Source organism: Haliaeetus albicilla, chromosome 23, assembly GCF_947461875.1.
Source record: "Haliaeetus albicilla chromosome 23, bHalAlb1.1, whole genome shotgun sequence".
Lineage (NCBI taxonomy): Eukaryota > Metazoa > Chordata > Aves > Accipitriformes > Accipitridae > Haliaeetus > Haliaeetus albicilla.
In genome coordinates this window covers 10,751,052-10,769,861 of record NC_091505.1, presented here as the reverse complement: position 1 = coordinate 10,769,861, position 18,810 = coordinate 10,751,052, and the positions used below count along the sequence as shown (strand labels likewise).

Below are 18,810 nucleotides of genomic sequence, written 5' to 3'. Positions count from 1 at the left end.
GCAGCCGGCAAAAGCGCCGCGCCGCGCCGCGCCCCGCGCAGAGCCGCCCGCGCTCCCGCAGCGGCGCCGCCGCCGCCGCCGCTCCTCGGCCCCCGCCCGGCCCAACTTCCCGCCGAGCCGCGGCCGGGACGGGACGGGACGGGACGAACGGCGGCGCCTCCTCGGCGGAGCTCCTCCTGAGGCGTGAGGCGGGCGATGCCTCTCGCTGCCGGGGCGCGGCGGCGGCGGCGGCGGCACTCGGCGGCGGCCCCTGCTGCCCCCTCGGGCGCCCCGAGAGCAGGTACGAGCCGAGGAGCGGAGCGGGGCGGGGGGCGGGGGGGAGCGGTTCGGAGGCGCCCTGCTGCCGGGAGGGGGCCGGGGGGGATGTGTGGGTTGCGATCGTTTATTCTTACCCCCCCCACGCACCCCACCCCGCGGTTTAAAATGCTGCCGGTGAAGGGGAGCCCCGCGGACGGGAGCGGGGGGGCTGCCCCGGGCCGGGCGGCGCCGCGGGCGCAGGGGCCGGAGCCGCTGGGCTGGGCTGGCGGCTGCCCGGAGGGGTCGGGCGGGGAGGGCAGCGCCGGGGACGCCGGGTTTCGGAGAGCTCCCCGACGGGGCTTCCCCCACGGCGGCTCCGCGGGCGCTCCCCGAGAGGCAAAGGAGGGGCGGAGGAGGGGGATTTCGGAGGAGTTCTGCGAGTCGCTGCCTCGCCGGTGCCCCCTTGCCCCCCTCCAGCCTTGCCACCTGCTGTGCCCTCCCCTCGCAGCCTCTGCTCCTGGGCGTTTTCACTGGGGACTTCTTCTTTCTCTCCTTACCTGTCTCGAAAGGTTTGACTGTAGGTACCGAAGCGGCGATCGACGGCGCATAAAGATGCTGAAGGGTGTTTGGTTGCTCAGTTTGTTAACAGTGGCTGGGATCTCGCAGACGGAGAGTCGCAAACCTGCCAAAGACATTTGCAGCAAGAGCCGCTGCCCTTGTGAGGAGAAGGAGAACGTGCTGAACATTAATTGTGAAAACAAAGGATTTACAACCGTCAGCCTCCTCCTGCCGCCACCGTCCAAGATCTACCAGCTGTTTCTCAACGGGAACGCGCTGACCCGCCTGTTCCCCAATGAGTTCGTCAACTACTCCAACGCCGTGACCCTCCACTTGGGCAACAACGACATGCAGGAGATCCGCACGGGGGCCTTCAGCGGCCTCCGCACCCTCAAGAGGCTGCACCTCAATAACAACAAGCTGGAAGTGCTGAAGGAGGACACGTTCCTGGGCTTGGAGAGTCTGGAGTACCTGCAGGCTGATTACAACTACATCAGTGCCATTGAGGCGGGAGCCTTCAGCAAGCTAAACAAGCTCAAGGTGCTGATTCTCAACGACAACCTCCTCCTGTCCCTGCCCAGCAATGTCTTCCGCTTCGTGCTCCTCACCCACCTGGACCTGCGGGGGAACCGGCTGAAGATGATGCCTTTTGCTGGTGTGCTGGAGCACATCGGAGGCATCATGGAAATCCAGCTGGAGGAGAACCCTTGGAACTGCACGTGCGACTTGCTGCCCCTCAAGGCCTGGCTCGACACCATCACCGTGTTCGTGGGTGAGATAGTCTGCGAAACCCCCTTCAGGCTTCACGGGAAAGATGTGACCCAGCTCACCAGGCAAGATCTCTGCCCTAGGAAAAGCTCCAGTGATTCCAACCAGAGGGAAAAACACCCTGTCCTCTCAGACCCGCACATCTCGAGGCTATCGCCCACAGCCAACTCTGCCATCAATCCCACCAGAGCCCCAAAAGCCAGCCGGCCACCCAAAACTAGGAACCGCCCCACACCCCGTGTCACTGTGTCGAAAGACAGACAGATATTCGGACCTATCATGGTTTACCAGACAAAGTCTCCCGTGCCCATCACCTGCCCAGCTGGCTGCATCTGTACTTCGCAGAGCTCAGACAACGGCTTAAATGTGAACTGCCAAGAGAAAAAGATAAGTAACATCTCCGAACTCCACCCTAGGCCGACCAGTCCAAAGAAACTTTACCTTACCAGTAACTATCTGCAAGTCATTTATAGAACCGATCTCGCAGAGTACAGCTCTCTGGATTTGTTACATCTAGGAAATAACAGAATTGCAGTGATACAAGAAGGTGCCTTTACAAACCTCACAAGTTTACGCAGACTTTACCTTAACGGCAACTACCTTGAGATTCTGTACCCGTCTATGTTCGCCGGGCTGCACAGCCTGCAGTATCTCTACCTAGAGTACAATGTCATCAAGGAGATCCTGCCACGCACCTTTGATGCTCTGAGTAATCTCCATCTCTTATTTCTCAATAACAACCTGCTCAGATCCTTGCCCGACAACGTCTTTGGCGGCACTTCCCTCACCAGACTCAACCTGAGAAACAACCATTTCTCACACCTGCCCGTGAGAGGAGTCTTGGACCAGCTCTCGGCTCTGATTCAGATAGACCTCCAGGAGAACCCTTGGGACTGCACGTGTGACATCCTGGGGCTGAGGAACTGGATAGAGCAAGTCACCGACCAGAACAACCAGCAGTCAAATCCCCCCGTAGTTATCAACGAAGTCATATGCGAGTCTCCCACCAAGCACTCTGGAGAGCACCTGAAATTCCTGAGCAAAGAAGCCATCTGCCCAGAGAACCCCAACTTGTCAGATTCTTCTCTCCTCTCCATGAACCAGAACACAGATACACCCCATCTCCTCGGTGCCTCGCCCAGCTCCTACCCAGAAATCCACACTGAAGTTCCGCTGTCTGTCTTAATTTTAGGCTTGCTGGTTGTGTTTATTTTGTCCGTCTGTTTTGGGGCAGGCCTGTTTGTCTTTGTCCTTAAGCGCCGGAAGGGGGTGCAAAGCATGCCCAGCAGCGCAAACAACTTAGATATAAGTTCGTTCCAGCTCCAGTACGGGTCTTACAACACTGAGACCCACGATAAAACTGAAGGACATGTTTATAACTACATTCCCCCTCCGGTCGGACAGATGTGCCAAAACCCAATCTACATGCAAAAGGAAGGGGATCCGGTTGCCTATTACAGGAATCTCCATGAGTTTAGCTATAGCAATCTTGACCACAAAAAGGAAGACCCTGCCAGTCTCGCATTTACAATCAGTGCAGCTGAATTACTGGAAAAGCAGTCCTCGCCAAGGGAACCAGAGCTTCTGTATCAAAATATTGCAGAAAGGGTCAAGGAACTCCCCACCGGAGGATTAGTTCATTATAACTTTTGCACCTTACCCAAAAGGCAGTTTGCCCCTTCATATGAATCAAGACGCCAAAACCAGGACAGGATAAATAAAACTGTTTTATATGGAACTCCCAGGAAATATTTTGCAGAACAGTCTAAACCCGAGCATCCTTTACTCCAAGGAAAGCTACAAACAGAACCAGACTACCTCGAAGTTCTGGAAAAACAAACTGCAATCAGTCAGCTGTGAGGGGGGGAGGTGGGAGACAAAGGAAAATTTTTAAATGAGCTCAGCATCACATTTGATTGAGTCTGAACTCAGTGCCGATGTCATTCATCTGTCGCATTCCCAACATTTCCACTTTTTAAAATTAGAGAGGGAGTGAGAGAGAAATGGAACCCTTACAGCATAGCAGGGATATGGTGTTGCTTTTGCAACGTTCCCTTTAAATTATTTCTATATCTCTCTCCTTTTGACCCTTCTGTAGGAGCTGTCACTGCAAATGTATGTTTCTGTAATAGATCTTGCATAATTCTTTTTGATTTGGAAGGAAATGAGGAAGGGGGTCTTTGGGTTTTCTGTTGTTTTTTTTCTTTTCATTTCAAAGTGGAAACTTAATGTATTATATAGAAGATCTCCAAAGATCTTTTTTCCTGGACTATGACTTTCTTTTGTAAATAATAATATACAGTACTGCTGTTTCAATTACCAAGTATAGCCACTGGGCGTCACTTTTTTGTGTTAAAGTGCCTTTGCACTTTAAGTACATTATTACTTAATTGTTGCTCTTAGCTTTGATAAATTGAACCTATTTTAATGTGTTGTATTTTTGAAATTAAAAAAAAATTGTAAAATAGATCTATATGTCAGCTGCATTAAATCAGAAGGTTCGATTTATAGGAAAGCTGCCCTCCTTTAAATGAATCTAGTTCTAGGACCTTACAGACTCAAATGTAAATTATTGGGGTATTTTTTCCCTCTAGGTTTGTTTAGAGTGATCCACTGAAATCAACTGAGAGGATTTTGCAATGGACTAGAGGTTATCAAATGCCTCAGCTGGGAGTAACAGCTCATTAATAAAAGACGTTTAACACAATGTCATAGTGAACTGAACAATTAATGTCCTTCTTAATACGTTGCATTGCAGCTCTAACACAGTAATGTTCACTGGTCTAAGATTATCTTCATACTTAAAAGAACATTACTTATAATATTTTATGCATTAAATTAGGTATTTTTATACATTTTACGACAGAGTTTATATTTGTAACTTTTTTGGACTGAATTAACATGTCCTTTTCCTGCCAGATACATAATTTTTTTTATAAGCAGGGACACCAGCAGGGGTCATCCCACACCTCATTAAATTTATTAACATACAGGCAAATGAACCAATGCCAAAGGTAAAATTTGAACCTGGGTCTCTCGAGTCCTCCAAAGCAAGGTAGCAGCAATCGGTATGTGCATCACACTAACTTTCAGTAGTCTGAACCATGCCAAGTTTTCAGTCTCTAAAGCAAAAGTAATGTTGCAATAATTCTAATCTACTGGAGAATACTATTAAGTTCGTTATCTTAAATTTTAGAAAATGTTTTAAGTTAACCGAATTCCATTCTCAACGTTGGTTTTCTTAAGCCCATCAGTGAACAAATGCACTAAGTCTTCTCCTTTCCCATTAACTCAGGCCTGTTTTACTTCAAGCTTTACGTTATCACCTTCAATTTACATTTCCTTCCTGGAGAATATTGAAACCATTTTTATTAACAAGTATACAGTCAAACTTTATTAAGCCTTATTAGCTTCCAAATAATTTTGAGATGCAAACATTATTGTGCGATTTAAACAAACAGCCCTTATTTACAACAAAAACAGTTTTGTTTTGTCTATTGTAAATCCTTATGCAACTGGGATGGTGATCTGCATATAAAGTAGGCCAGGCTTTTCAATTCCTTATTAAAGCAATTGATGGAGTCTGAAAGAAGCACACTGTTTCCTTTTCATAAATAGGTTACTGCACATAATAATCCTTTATTATCATGCGGAGATTGAAGTGGCCTCTGCTGACTGATTTTTAGAGCTTTACTATAGTTAATAATACAGTATCTACAACTTTGAGAAATTTTCAGCAATAGCATTTGAGCTATAAATAACTACAATCAATGTTGCTCTAATCAGGACTTTGCCAAAAGGAGGTTGCTTTATATTTAAGAGCTGAAGAGGCTTTGCATGTGTATTGCCAGATATGAGTCATTCAGTAAACTGTCTTCTAATGATTTATGTGACATCTGAGTACATTAATATGCTAACATGTCAATTCTTTATGTTTAGAGTCCATAGCATCTATGGCTGTTCATTAGATCAGGTTTAAAACTGAAGTGCTACAATGAATACGGAAGAATCAGTCTTCAAAATGGTCTCGCTTCAAGAAGGAGGCGAAATGGTATCACATTAGTTGAACTTGGAACATTTGACTGGAATAGCATCCATCTTTGAGTGAGGTACTTGTTTGAAGGCTTCCAGTAGTGATTGTCTTATTATGGCTCCTTTGCCTGGGTAATTAAAAGCATTTATTACTGAAACCATAAGAAAAGTATAAGTATTATTTTAAAGTGAAGTTATTAACTCTTTCCACGTATGATTTTAGTATTGCCTGCAGAACAAGTGCCATGTTACATCTGGTACTCTAGCAGCTAGGATATTATTATTTATTAATCTCTAGTGAACCAGAACCAATTACAGGGCTTTTGCTCAGAAAAATTATTCCTACGGAAATGTTTTCCGTTTTCTCGTGTTTGCAAACAACAGAGATAGGGAATTGATTCTTTTAGTAACTTTATCTTGTTTATTTTTACTGTTTCAGTCTCAGACTGTCTTAGCATGTTTGCTTTGGTAGCACAGCCGTATTTTACAAAGGTTGCTGTTGCTTTACGTTTCCTTAGCTTTCCTAGTGGAACTTACTTGGGGACTAGATTTTATTTTGCATCACCAATACCAACTTAAAAATCATTACTGCTGTAGATCTTTCAGGTTTGTTTTTATACCCTTCAGCTGACATCTATTAAGCAATTCTTTTCATAGTGTGTCTAGGTGAGAGAGAAGGAGATTTTTTTCAGTTACGCTTAAAGAGATTTGTTTAACAGGGAAAGTGTGTCGGCAGCTGCTGTGTAGAAGGTCTCTGCATTTCCTCAGCTGTGCAGCCCTGGAAGCTGCTGCTTATTAGGGGAGAGCTGCTTGCCTGAGTAGTGGCTTGATAATGAGTCTGAAAAAATTTTCCTTCATAGTTTGAAAAGCTGAACTGTGAAAATTGTGTAACGGAGTTAGCAAAGTATTTTTTTTCCTCCGAAAAATGGGATGTAAATAGTTTTCTTTCTTAATAAGTTTTCTTTTGTGAAAGTGGACATAATGACCTTTACAGAAGCAGTAATGGTGCAGACTGAAGCACTGTTAAAATTATGCAGTTATCTCCAGTCAAAGTGAGGGGCAGTACACTTCCAATGCATGAATACATTTTTTAAGACATCTTTCTGTGTAAGCATGAAGTAATTATCACTGATCTTAGAAACTGGATTTCAGTAAGTAACTTCAGTGGCAAAATGGAGAGAGATGCTAGCCTTACACTGCTGTGCCCAGATTGCCCTATGTTTCCTAGGCAGACATCTATCTCCCGGGACGATGCTGTGGCTTTGTAGGAACAGAACACACCCAGAGGATGACAGGTTAATTGCCTTCCCTTTTTCTCCCCACAAAACAAATGCTGCTTTTTGCAAAAGGGTCCGTACTTCCTATCTGGGTTCTCAAGCCTGCTGCATAGCCGCTCCACATGCCCGTTGGTAGTCCTCCTTTCTGCAGCCTCTCTTCCATCAGATTGCACCCTTTTGGGTTCCAGCATTTGCTCAGCTCCTACCTCACCTCCACTATCTGCTTCCCAAGCCCTCGCCGTGTAGTGCCCCAACCTTTCCCCTCGCAGCTGTCCCCCTGGGCTTGCCTTTTCTTCCCTCGCTGGCTCTGGAGGCCCTGGTCCAGCCTTGAAGGGAATTGACATCCCTGCTCCACTGAGAGCTCAGCCCTCACCTCCTCCTGCGACATCGCTGAGTAGCCCCATGTGAAATGAGCCACCTGATCCCGGTGGTATTCCTGGAGGAAGGTCTGCATAGCTGTCCCCTCTTCCACTCATTGAGCAGAGGAGAGAAGCGCAAGATCAAACAGCTTTTCAGCTTCCACGCAGGATTTCCCGTGTGCCAACCCTGGCTATGCAAGCAGCATTTCTGAGTAAGAACAAATTTAAGACTCAGACTGGTTGTGTAGGGTTTCTAGAGTAAATAGCAAAGCCCAGGCCATTCAAAAGTGGTTTATTTCCTCCCAAAATATATGGCATGAATTGGGCTACAGATATGCCTGCTTTTTTCCAGTAACTGTAGATGATGAGCGCTGATTAGATAGCTAATTCCCCCATAGCTGCAGTTAGCCCAGCCTGACCATTTTCTAGCACACCGACATGCAACATATATGCTCTGCTGAGTATCTGCCAGTCTCTACCCCAAGACATTTCCATTCTATCCACAGACAAATGTTCGCCGTGGAGTTTATAGCCTGCTTCAGTCAAAGGCACTGCCTTTTTATAACACCTTCTTGTGCTGATAGAGAACTATACAGTAGGTTTTAGTTTGGTTTTCTTTTTCTTCCCATCAACATTTGAGTTTGTAAAACAAAAATCAAACTTTTAGAAGTTAGAAGCTGTAATTAGTAGTGTCGAAATAAGGATACCAACAAGTTGAATTGCCTAAATAAAAGTCTTAAAGAATACTGATCTTGTATAGGAATACAAATGCCATAATTTTAAACTGCTCATGAGTGAAATGAGATACTGGAAATGTTAATGAAACTTCTTAGGCTCTTACAGGCTAATCACTGATACAGTTTGTGATTTTTCACATTACTGTTTTTGCAGACAGTAAATGTCATTTAACAGAGAAGAAAAAAAACCCCTATTTCCCAAAGTCCCTCCCCCAACTGTACCACTCCAAACCATCAGATAAATTAACTTAGGCAGATGATGTGACATTTCTTGTATTTTTCCCTTCACTTTTTCAAAGTGTTCTGTAGGAGAAGTACAAAAGTTATTCTTTTGTAAGAGGATCATTAAGTCTGTTTGGATTATTGATCTCATAGCTTTTCTGGGCACAAGGCCAATCATTTTGACTAAGGTTTTTAATCCTAGCTAATGAGGGAGGTGGATTAATGAGAAGCTTTTAGTTGTTTTTTTGTTATTGGAGGGTTGGTTGGATTTTTTGAACCAGTAGATTGACATGTTTATGAATACAGATGAATAGATCATTTTGAATGAAAGAAATGTTGGAGCTGCAATCTGAGATGCAGTCATTCTAAAGACCGAATGGACTCAAGAGTATGAGTGAAGTTTGAAAAACAAGACATCATAAAACTGTTTTTCTTCCTGAGATCATAAACTCAGAGGGCCCCCATCTGAGTACAGCAGCAGCTTTTGTTACATGCTGTTAAACTTTTGCAGGGATGAATTTAGAGGCCAGAAGCACCTCCATTATCTTTCAGGATGTTCAGGTAACCAAAGTGTTCAGAATTTGGTTCTCATCTCTGATTGTTACCCTATTTGTCCATGCATCTGTATTACCACTGGTAATGCACTATGCTTGAAAAAGTAATCAAGGTGAAATTTGGAAGAGTAGAGCTAGTGACAGTATTTCCAAATCTTTTTTATCTCTACTTTTAAAAATACAATGAATTAACCATTTGTGTAATTAGTGCCATAGTCTTTTACCTTCTAAGGTCCTTTGTAAAAACTAACTTTTCAGCAAACTGTTCAGATCAATATATGTAGCTAATTACAAAACAAGAGCAACGCAAAATGTTGCTGGTCTTAAAAAGGAAGGTGGCACTACCATTTTGAAAACGAGATAATGTAAATCCCTGTTTGCAGTATAACAGAAATTACACCGACATTATGAAGTGTCTGCAATACGACGTCAGGGTTCTTTATGGCAACAGAACAAGTAGAGATTTGCGTCTTAGCAACACAGATTCCTTGTATCTTCTTTTCTCGCCCTGCGCGTGCATTGCTCCCCAGAGCCAGAAGTGTTAGGCACCAGTTATCTTCTAAGCAGGAGGCAGTACAGCCATTTTAAGAATGCTGTCTGCACTGGAAAAGGCACAGCTAATGTATACAGACCTGTTGCAGTTACCTCCTCTCGAGATAAGACCTATTTCCATACAAAAGCCTGGAAAAAAATCCCCTTGAGATCACTGATAATATGACAGAGTCTATTTTAAGACATCTTGATTTTTGTTTTGAGAGCCTCTCATTGGAGAGGCAGAGGAATTGGAGTTGAGACAGTTTTTTCCCATGCTATAAACTTTTTTCCTTCTCCCCAGGGATTTGTTACTAACTTGGTACATGCCAGGATCTTAGCTGGACAGCTAAAATGAACAGAAAATTGTGAGAGAACTGTGAAAATGTAATGACTACCTAAATTCTCTTCTAATCACAAAAGAACAAACAACATAATACCGAAGCAAAGCTGACACAGAGGCTTTTAAAGGTTTCAGGGTACAGTCAAATCTGACCGACTGAGGTGTAGATGCAGACTACCTTTGTAAGCTTTACACCTGAGTGGCTTCAGCGCAGTCCCCTGGGATTGGCACCAGTGACAAGAATCTCACCAAATACGGGCAGCCACTGAACTCACCGAAATGTGAATGGCAGAGAAGAGAGAAAAAGGGTTATGTCCTCTTACCATCACTTAAAATGCCATTTGGGAGTTTTCCAGACTGAACGCTCATTCACATAAATCTGAAGTCAGCATACTCCAAGTTTATGCCTGAGTCACTAAGTATCAGATTTTCAGTAATGTTTGAGTACTCCATGATCTGACCTTTTGGCTTAAAGTGTGGCCAAAATCTTAACTGCTATCACATCCCTGCTCTCAAGAGGGTGAGGTTTTGCTTGGAATCTCAAGTTTCTTATATCTCTGCTAAATTTTAATTCCTGATTATTCCTAACTGTATTCTTGCTATGGAGGGCAAATGGAATATGTTAGCTAAGTCTTCGTTTTTCCTTTATCTTCTTTCACAAGTAGCCACATTCCCCAAGTACCAGGGCAGCTGAGAGTTGAACCACTCAGAAGAGTTTCAGAAACTCAGTGATCCACTCAAGTGAGCAAAGCTTTACTGCTCCCATCGCGTCTGCTGTGTTCTGCTGAGCTATTGCTTCTATTCATATGTATTCCAACTTGAAACACATACACACTAATAAGTATCTGTGGAAAACCTTATAATATTCAGCTTACATGCTTACTTACAATAGAAAAAAGAGAGGGGGTTAGAGGTTGGGAAAAGTCTTTCAAATTTTCTGGGCTTTTTTTCTGAAGGTTTCAGAGGGGCTTATTATGATTATTAGTGAATCAAAAGGAAATCTAGCCACACTGTTGTGTGAGGGTTTTTGCCTTTTTATGCAACATAGTGGGGAAAAAAAAGGGGGGGGGGGGTAGATTATAGTTGTCTTAACTGTCAAGATGTTAAAAAGGAACTATCAGAAAGCTAAGGACTTCAGCGCTCATAATTCAAAGAGCTTACACAAATGCCTATTTTTTGTGGAACTTCTAAAGGGAAATGGCACACAGACTGCTTTCCTAATGACTAAGGGAACTGGACAGGCAATTCTCTTGGACAGTTGAGAAATCCCAGCCTTAAAGTTATGCCAGATTTACTGCAATTCAGACATAAGCACAGCTCGTGAAAAGACAATGATAGTGGGGAAAATGCTTAATGCTACAGTTCACACTTTAATTAGCGGTGTAGTTTTTAGCTTGTGTTTTCTGAGACCATATTTACCATCCCATCTAACTCATAAGCTACTTACCAGAACTGAGTGGATAATTCTTATTTAAGTGTGGCCTTCTTTTCCGTAATGCAGTGTTTACAAATTTGTTTGCTTGTGGCTTATGTTTTCCATGGCTTCTCGTTGTTCTCCAAATAATGCGTGGGAATAATTTCTAGCTGTAGAGTCCTAATGGATAATTCACAGTGAATGCCTAAAATTGAACTATCAAGGACTTTGTTTATACTACAGTATTTATTTATTTGCTCTTGATAGGGAGGCAGTGGGCCTAGCTAAGAGCTCATTTGCTCGGACTTGAGAAATTAGTGTTCTCTTTTTAGTTCTGCCAGTGACCTTGCACAAGGCATATCTGTGTCCCCATGCTTTAATTTCTGCATCATTAAATGAGGAGGATGATACCTTCTGCCTTAGTCTAGTGAGATTTACTGATGAGAAATGTTAAGTATAATTGTTTTTCAAAGCCAGTGCTTATGGCTTTATAGCTTCATCCAAATACAGCAATAGACTAGTGCTTCTTTCCCTAGTGTTATGTTATTCTGATATAAGAATGTGGTACATACATACATTGCAGATTTAGTTTGGTTTTCTGTTTTTACAGTTAAAAACAGACCATGAAGATCACCTTGTACAGGGAAAAAATACTATCTCCTTGTAAAAGGACATGACATACATGGAATGAAACAGGGTGGGGGGAGGGGGAAGCTACAGTTTGTTTTTAAACTGTTGAAAATGCACAGTATCCCATCTCCTAAATTTTCCCTCCCTGGCTGAGTTGAATCATCTTGTCTGTTTCTGCCCTATAGAATCCTTCCAGCAATAGTTCTTAGCATGCCAGGTATTTTTATTCACCTTTTTTCTGCATGAAGTCAGTTTGGCTATTGCAGACAGCTTTTATGCTAGCAAGTGAGCAGAAAGAGGCTCTGAGTGGCAGACAGGTGCTGAAATAAGAACCTGGCACTCTGGGGAGAGAAAGAAATTAATTCAACTTTCCTATTCTATCTCTTCCCTGTACTCTGTACACTCTCCTCTTTTCTGCTCCATAGTTAGTGTAATAATTCTTTTGCCTATTGAATGCAGAGTGTGGGCATATTACAGCCCAGCTACATGCTGTAAAATCCAACTATTTGTGTTGGAAAGCCCACCATTTTCCACAGACAGTCTTCCAGAAAGTATGTGGACAAGTCATGCCGAGCAATCTGAGGATGCTTCCATGCAACAGAGAGCTGATTTGTAAATGTCGGACTACATGCTACAAGAATCTGTGGCAGCATATCCATTCAATGCAACCGAGCCACAATTTCACCTCCACTTTTAAATTGGCTTTTGATTAACCAACTAAAATTCATTCACTGGCTAGGCATGTTATTCTGGTTTAGGTTTCGATTTTGAACCCATCTACATTTTGAGACAGCTAAGACTGATGCTTTCACTTTCCTTGCTGATTCATAAAATGGGACAAATGAACAATTGTTCCTGGTCTCTAGACTGTAAATGACATGGGGGTTTTTTGGCTGGATGTGGTAAGTGCTCTCTCTGATCCCATGCACAATTTTATCCTTGTAGATAATTGCCAGTTGTTTAGAGGCTATTTATATAGAAAGTAAGATACATGGTAACCACAAAATATTTCTAGCAGTGCAGTGTTAATCATCTGTCCTGGGCCAACAGAAGTACATCAAAAGCAGTACTTCAAATAGTCCTTCAAAAGACTTGTTCTCTTTAAGTTCTGGGAAAAATCTAGATCAAGGAATGTAAACATTCAGTGATCCTTTTAATGTGTTCATCTTAGAGATTTTAAATGTTAACTTTTCTATCCTAAGAATAACAGAGGTTATTATTTAAGTAAGGGTATCCAGATCCTCAGCTGCTGTAAATAGTGGTTACCTCCATAAACATCCCTGTAATGGTTTATAGTAGCTGAGGATGCAGCCACTTTGTTTTGTCGACATCTTAACCTAAGCAATCAACATTTGTACCGATAATAGATCAGCACTATAAGCAACACGGTATGTTGTTCACTTTAATTTCACTGCTTTAGAATCAATACAATTTGCTGCTGTTCTGGAATTTTTAGTCACATTTAAAAAAAAGAAATCTTTGAAAGTTCACTACCTAGTTCATTTTGGGATGCAAATGAATAATTTGTGCAATAAAATTCTTTGGTTGATACATTTATACTTTTGGTGCTTTACAAATCCTTTTAGTTCTTAAGTTTTACAGTTAGTAATACAAAGTAGTGAGACAGAAAGGCATATTTTTGTGTTCTCCATTTGGGACTCCTTACTTACTGTGAAAGAGCAAAGCTACTTAACAACTCTTGCATACCCATTCTGCCACCCTCAGAGTTTGGATGTGAGTCTGTAATCAATGGCAACTTCACTGTAACAGTAAATGTACTTTCAAAGAAAACTAGCCATAGAGTCTTGGGACATGCACAAAGTCACATTTAGAAAGTCACGTTTTCCCAAGAGTGGCCACAGCTGTTTCTTCTTCTTTGTGAGCAATACATTGTCTTCATCTAAAACATATAACCTTATTATCATGCAAATATTTATGCCACATTAGAACCAGGCTTGCTCTTTTCACAATAGATAAGCTTCCTGTATTATTACAGATAACGACAATCCAATTTCTGAAAATGTTCTGTTATTGTTTCTTTCTTCCTTTGCTTTTTATTAGTGAAGAACTTGTAATTATTTGGTCTTATTCAGACTTTCCAGAGAAGAACTGAAGTCATATTTCCCACACATTGGGATTCTGATCATTGAAATTCACTTCTTTCTCTTCTTTCTATTGCCTTTAAATAAAGCAATGTACTAGGGAAAAAGACTCTGCTCAGTCTGGAATGATACAAGTGCAAGTCAGGAATAATTGAAAATAGTTTTGATCACCCTTTGAAATCCTAGATTAAGCAGTTTTGCTAACACTCAAAGAAATTCACTGGAACCTTTTGATTTAATGCACAATAGGTAGAAAGCTTCTTTTCTTCTTCTTCAGGCTCTTACCCTGCCAATGGATATTTGTTCTGTAAGTAGCACTGACATGAAAAGTCTGAAGTTGTCCACTTTTCTCCCTTTGACCAACATTTCCTCGGTAAACAGAGTACCATGAGGAGAGTGGTGTTAATCCTCTAAGTTTAGCTTTGTGAAAAAGCCACACTGAAAGCTGTGAAAGCTTTGAGCAAAATTAACAAAAGTTTGCAAGGCTTGCCAACATCTTTCCAGAACACTTGCCATTATATGAGATTCCAATTTAATAATACCCATAACAGTTTCTTCCAAATTCATAAAATATTAAAGTGGAAATAACAGGGGCTATACCCTTAGCTGAAGTAACTCCATTTAGCAACATGGATTGCAGGGTTGATTGCAATGCTAGTTCTCTGATCTGTTGAATTTTGCTTATTAATTGAATTAATTGAACTGATAAATTGAATTTTGCTGTCTCTGGGCTGAGCAGTCAGGCTGGGTAAGGGCCAGGCTGCCTCTGCAAAGGGGAAGTAAGGGACTGAAGCGGAACTGCAATGGAGACACAAAAGCACAGCCCCAAAGAGAAGGTCAAGGCCACCAAGGAGGAGAGCACTGCCCTCCCAGGAGGGACCCCCTCACTCCCACGTGGAGACAGGCTCCACCTGCACAACATGCCATCCCACCTTCCACTGTCAGGCTTTGGTGGGCTTTGGCATAACCAAACCAGGCGGTAGGCACCTGGCCTTTTTGCTTCCCCAAGAACTGCTTGCAGGGCATACACATTCGGCCAGTTGCACTGGGTTGATGTCTACCCATCCAAAGCTGTCTACGTTCTCTTAAACTTGGCTAATTTGGTAAGAAATCCAACAGGCTTGTAGAAATCCCAGAGCTAAAGAATTCAGTCTGGAGTGCTCTGTGTTTCAGCTGTCTGGAAAAGTGTGAAGAGCACACACAACTCTCCTTAAGGGAGTCCTAGGAATCTGCCCCAACCCTCCTAATCTCATTGCACTGAATAAGCAGTCACTAGTAGTAAAGAAAAGATAAAATATACGTAAGATGTCTCAACAAGGGCACAGAGGAAGATAAATATTAAAATGGTTATATAAGAGGAAGTACTTGGTGTTGGAGGTCAAACAGGAATTCAATGGTGGAGCCACTAAGATACAAACTGGCATCCCTGGGTACAGTCCCTTGAATAGTACGTGTTGCTGCTATGTCGGTGACAACAGATACTGCTGCCACCCGAAAAGCACAGGTCAGAAGTTTCCCACAGTTTCCAAAGGGTGGGTTTTTTTCATCGTGACTCTTGCTGAGTTGGAGTTCTCCCGAATATACCCACTGAAATCAGTTTCACTGTGCATAGAGTACATATAAACATGGGAGGCAAAATCTGTCACTACCTTCTTTTTAAGGGACCTGACTGGCCATACAAATCAGATTCCCACTTTGCCCCTTTGCCATGGCATTTAGAGATACTGGGAGAAGGCGTAGGGTGAAGTTCTACTGGATGAACAGACGTTACTCTGAATGCAGTCCCTAACCCCTGTGGAGGAAAACATGTTGCCAATACCATGTTATTACCCAAGTACTGTTTCCCAAGGGACAGCAAACATTGGGGATGACTACTTTAAATAATTTAACTCCCCTCTGTTAATAGGCCAACACATGGTACTGTATTCCAATAGGTTTTGTCTCCTCTATGATGAACAATATCATGTTCAGAAATCAACCTGTTTTTAAATGATGGGAGGGAGGTAGAAAAGATGGGGAATGCCACAGAACCAGCCTTGCATTTCTAGACCGAGATAAATTTTCATCCGTCCCAAATATATGAACAGGAACATCCTGAGCAGGAGACTTAGGAAGATGGGACTCCCAGATGACCTCAAAAGTGAAAGAACAGATGAGCCCTGTCTTCTTTATTAACTGATCCTGGCTCCAAGTGCTTTCTGATAGCACGGATGACAGAAAGAACACTGGACTCCCTCTGCCCTTGGAATAAAGTGGGTCACACAGCACCATCAATTTTTAAGCAAAGCTGCTCCCTTGGAATCAATGCTTGACTTGTTCTTAAAAATTGTGCACTGCACTGATCTACCCCTTTTAATGCAGTGAAATGGTGATCTCGATACCAAACAGGGCAGTACTGTACTCTCTAGTAGAGTGCAGCAAGAGGTTTAGACTCCAGTGATAATAGGAGAGGGTCCTTTGACAGATGAGCTGGAAGCATTATTGCCTCCACAGATGGTTCTCTATAATAAATGTTGCTTTTTTTGCTGTTTGATTTTGTCATTCATGTGGGATTCATGTCATTTAACGGTAGCTACCTAAGCATGAGGTGTCTTGTCTAGTTCAATCGTCTGTGTTCTTTTTATAGTTAACAGAAGAACTCAGCCCCACCACAGGTTGATTCATCTCACTTACCTCAGCAAATTGTCATTGTCTGCACACTATTTATGCCTTTGTGAGTCAGTTAGACTAGTCTTCTCCCCAAGTTAAATTAAGAGCTGAAAGTCCTTTTGAACAGGAAATGGATGAAACCTCCAAAGCATTTTTTATTTTCAAGTCATATCCATACGGATCTTCAAGCTTCTTGCGGAAACAAATGAATTGTCCATGCTTTAAAGGCAAGTTGAAACTCTTGTTGGGAGAAAAAAGGAATCAAGGGAAAGAAGAAAGAAATGTTCTTCTATATAAAATCATTTTTATGAGAAGGGCATACAGTTAGTGGTATGCAGCCCCCTACACCTCTTTCTTTCATGCCTACAGCCACAAATTCTCAGGGCTCCCTGAGCCTTTAATCTCCTCTGCCCACCTCCCTGCTTGCAGATACCTGGCTCGGATAATGCTGTACCAAATCTTCTGTGCCTATGCTCAGATTACTTCTGTGAAAACCATCTTTTTAGCAACAATTATATGGGTCCTCATCTCCCTCCTTAACCTAGTTACAGGCAATAGGGCTTTTTCAGAGATGTGACTTGAGATTTGTAGTCCTTTTAAAACACAGGTGCCCTAACCACAAATGAAGTTTTGTAGCAAATAAATCCTTCAGTGGCACCACATGGCACAACAGCAGGAAAATTACATCCTCTCCAGCTACTAAAGGCCACATTTAGATATATTTACACAAAGAGAAAGATCCAGCAGCCTTAAGAGTAGCAAAGAAACTCGTGCATGTCATGTGTTCAACTAGATTTAAGAGCAGTACAGGAGACAGAGAAAGTAATTTGGAAGATGCCTAGGAGTTAATACCATGAGGGGACCGGGAGTGGTTTTGTACTGAATAGTGAGCAAGCAAGAGATTCCACCAAGTGCTGCGAATCTTCATGTTGATCACTCTGAGGCAGCGCCAGCCATATACAGTTGCTGTGAGAATCTAGCAAAGTATTTAAAATTATTCTGCTTAGCCAGCCATAGCTTTATGATCTGCTGTCTATCATAAAGGTTGCTCCCTATAGAGAGTGACCTCACTTTGCCATTACTCACTGAGACAAAATCGCTCCATCTTTTTTACATGTTCTTTTGTAAATGAAAATGCTTGGGAGGAAAAAGTAGCATTTTCAAAGGCTTACTGGTGTCTAAGTGTTGAGCTGAACCATAAATTACCTCTTGAACAGCTGGTCATAAAAGAAATACAAAGTATTTTTAAGCAACTAATGCTCATTTGTTTCTCAAGCTCTGAGCAGTTTTAGAAGATGCCTGAATGCCCACTTTACTCTAGCAGTGCAAACATGAAGAACTGTTGTTACCCAGACAAGCCATAGCGAGTTTATAAAATTTGGTGATTCTTCTCTTTTTTCAGCTGCTGGTATTTTGTCACAAATCACATTTGTCCAGATCAACAGTGCCTTAGACAACTAAGGAACACTCAGTTTGGGAAGGACACACCATCCTCATGATCCCCTGAGGTCTCTGTCCCAGCACCCAAGGTGAAACCCAAGTCTGAGTAGCTGCTGCCGCCTTTCCAAAATGCTCACATAAGGAAAAGTGCTCCTGCAGCCATCCCAGTTTGTATTGTACGACTTCTAGTCGTCCCTTTTGCAGAAGTCAAGGCAAGATAAATGATCGAGTAGCTGGAGATGTCTAGACCCCCCTCCCCAAACAGGCTAGCCTCCATCCACCTCTTGTGAGTCATACTGACAAAATGTGTAATACAATGCATAAAACAAAGACTTTCCTGACTGGGCTTTTTAACATCTTACTCACAGATTCAACACCATTAATCTTCACTTGGAAAGCCATGGATATTACTTTCTATAGCAAGTAAATAATCATTCTTTTTTATTACTCTGTAATAATAAAAGATGCATATTTTACTGTTCTGTTTTGTACTAAGGAGACAGAAAGACAATGCAGGCTGTACGCTTGCTTTAGGTGAGCCCTCCTTGCTCCCAGTTTATACATATCCACACTTCTCTCCTTTATAAAATAAATAAAACAGCAATAACTACTTCTCTTATTCATTTACATTGGTTCCACTAAAAGAACATATTCAGATATCAACTGATCAAATAGGGCAATTCATCCATGCAATAATTGCACAACTGTGGGCTTATCCGGAAGAACTGTAAGGAAGATCAGGATTTCCCCATGGGAATTCAGACACAAGTAGAATGTAAATTTGCTAAATGCACAAAAATGCATATCATTCATAGCAAGAATCTCAAACTGAGAAATCAGGTAACTTAAAACAGTTCTTTAAAAGTCATACAGATGAGTCATATTAATTACAGAATTACTCCCTTCTTTGCAAAAAAGGGGATGTGTATTTTTTTCACAAGTCATTAGATTCCATCA

The 18,810-nt window shown here is 42.4% G+C and overlaps 1 protein-coding gene across 1 annotated transcript; it reads left to right on the top strand.

Annotated features, from left to right (window-relative positions):
* Window positions 1-3: 3 nt before the first annotated feature.
* SLITRK2 (SLIT and NTRK like family member 2) lies at window positions 4-4,270 on the top strand. The gene is made up of 2 exons (XM_069811159.1): window positions 4-280; window positions 807-4,270. The coding sequence occupies exon 2, from the start codon at window positions 850-852 to the stop codon at window positions 3,421-3,423; it is 2,574 nt and encodes an 857-aa protein (XP_069667260.1). The 5' UTR covers window positions 4-280; window positions 807-849; the 3' UTR covers window positions 3,424-4,270.
* The last annotated feature ends 14,540 nt before the right edge of the window (window positions 4,271-18,810 follow it).

What these genes read in the sequence shown, in the direction of transcription:
- SLITRK2 (XM_069811159.1), top strand. Translation starts at nt 850, where the DNA reads ATGCTGAAGGGTGTTTGGTTGCTCAGTTTGTTAACAGTGGCTGGGATC.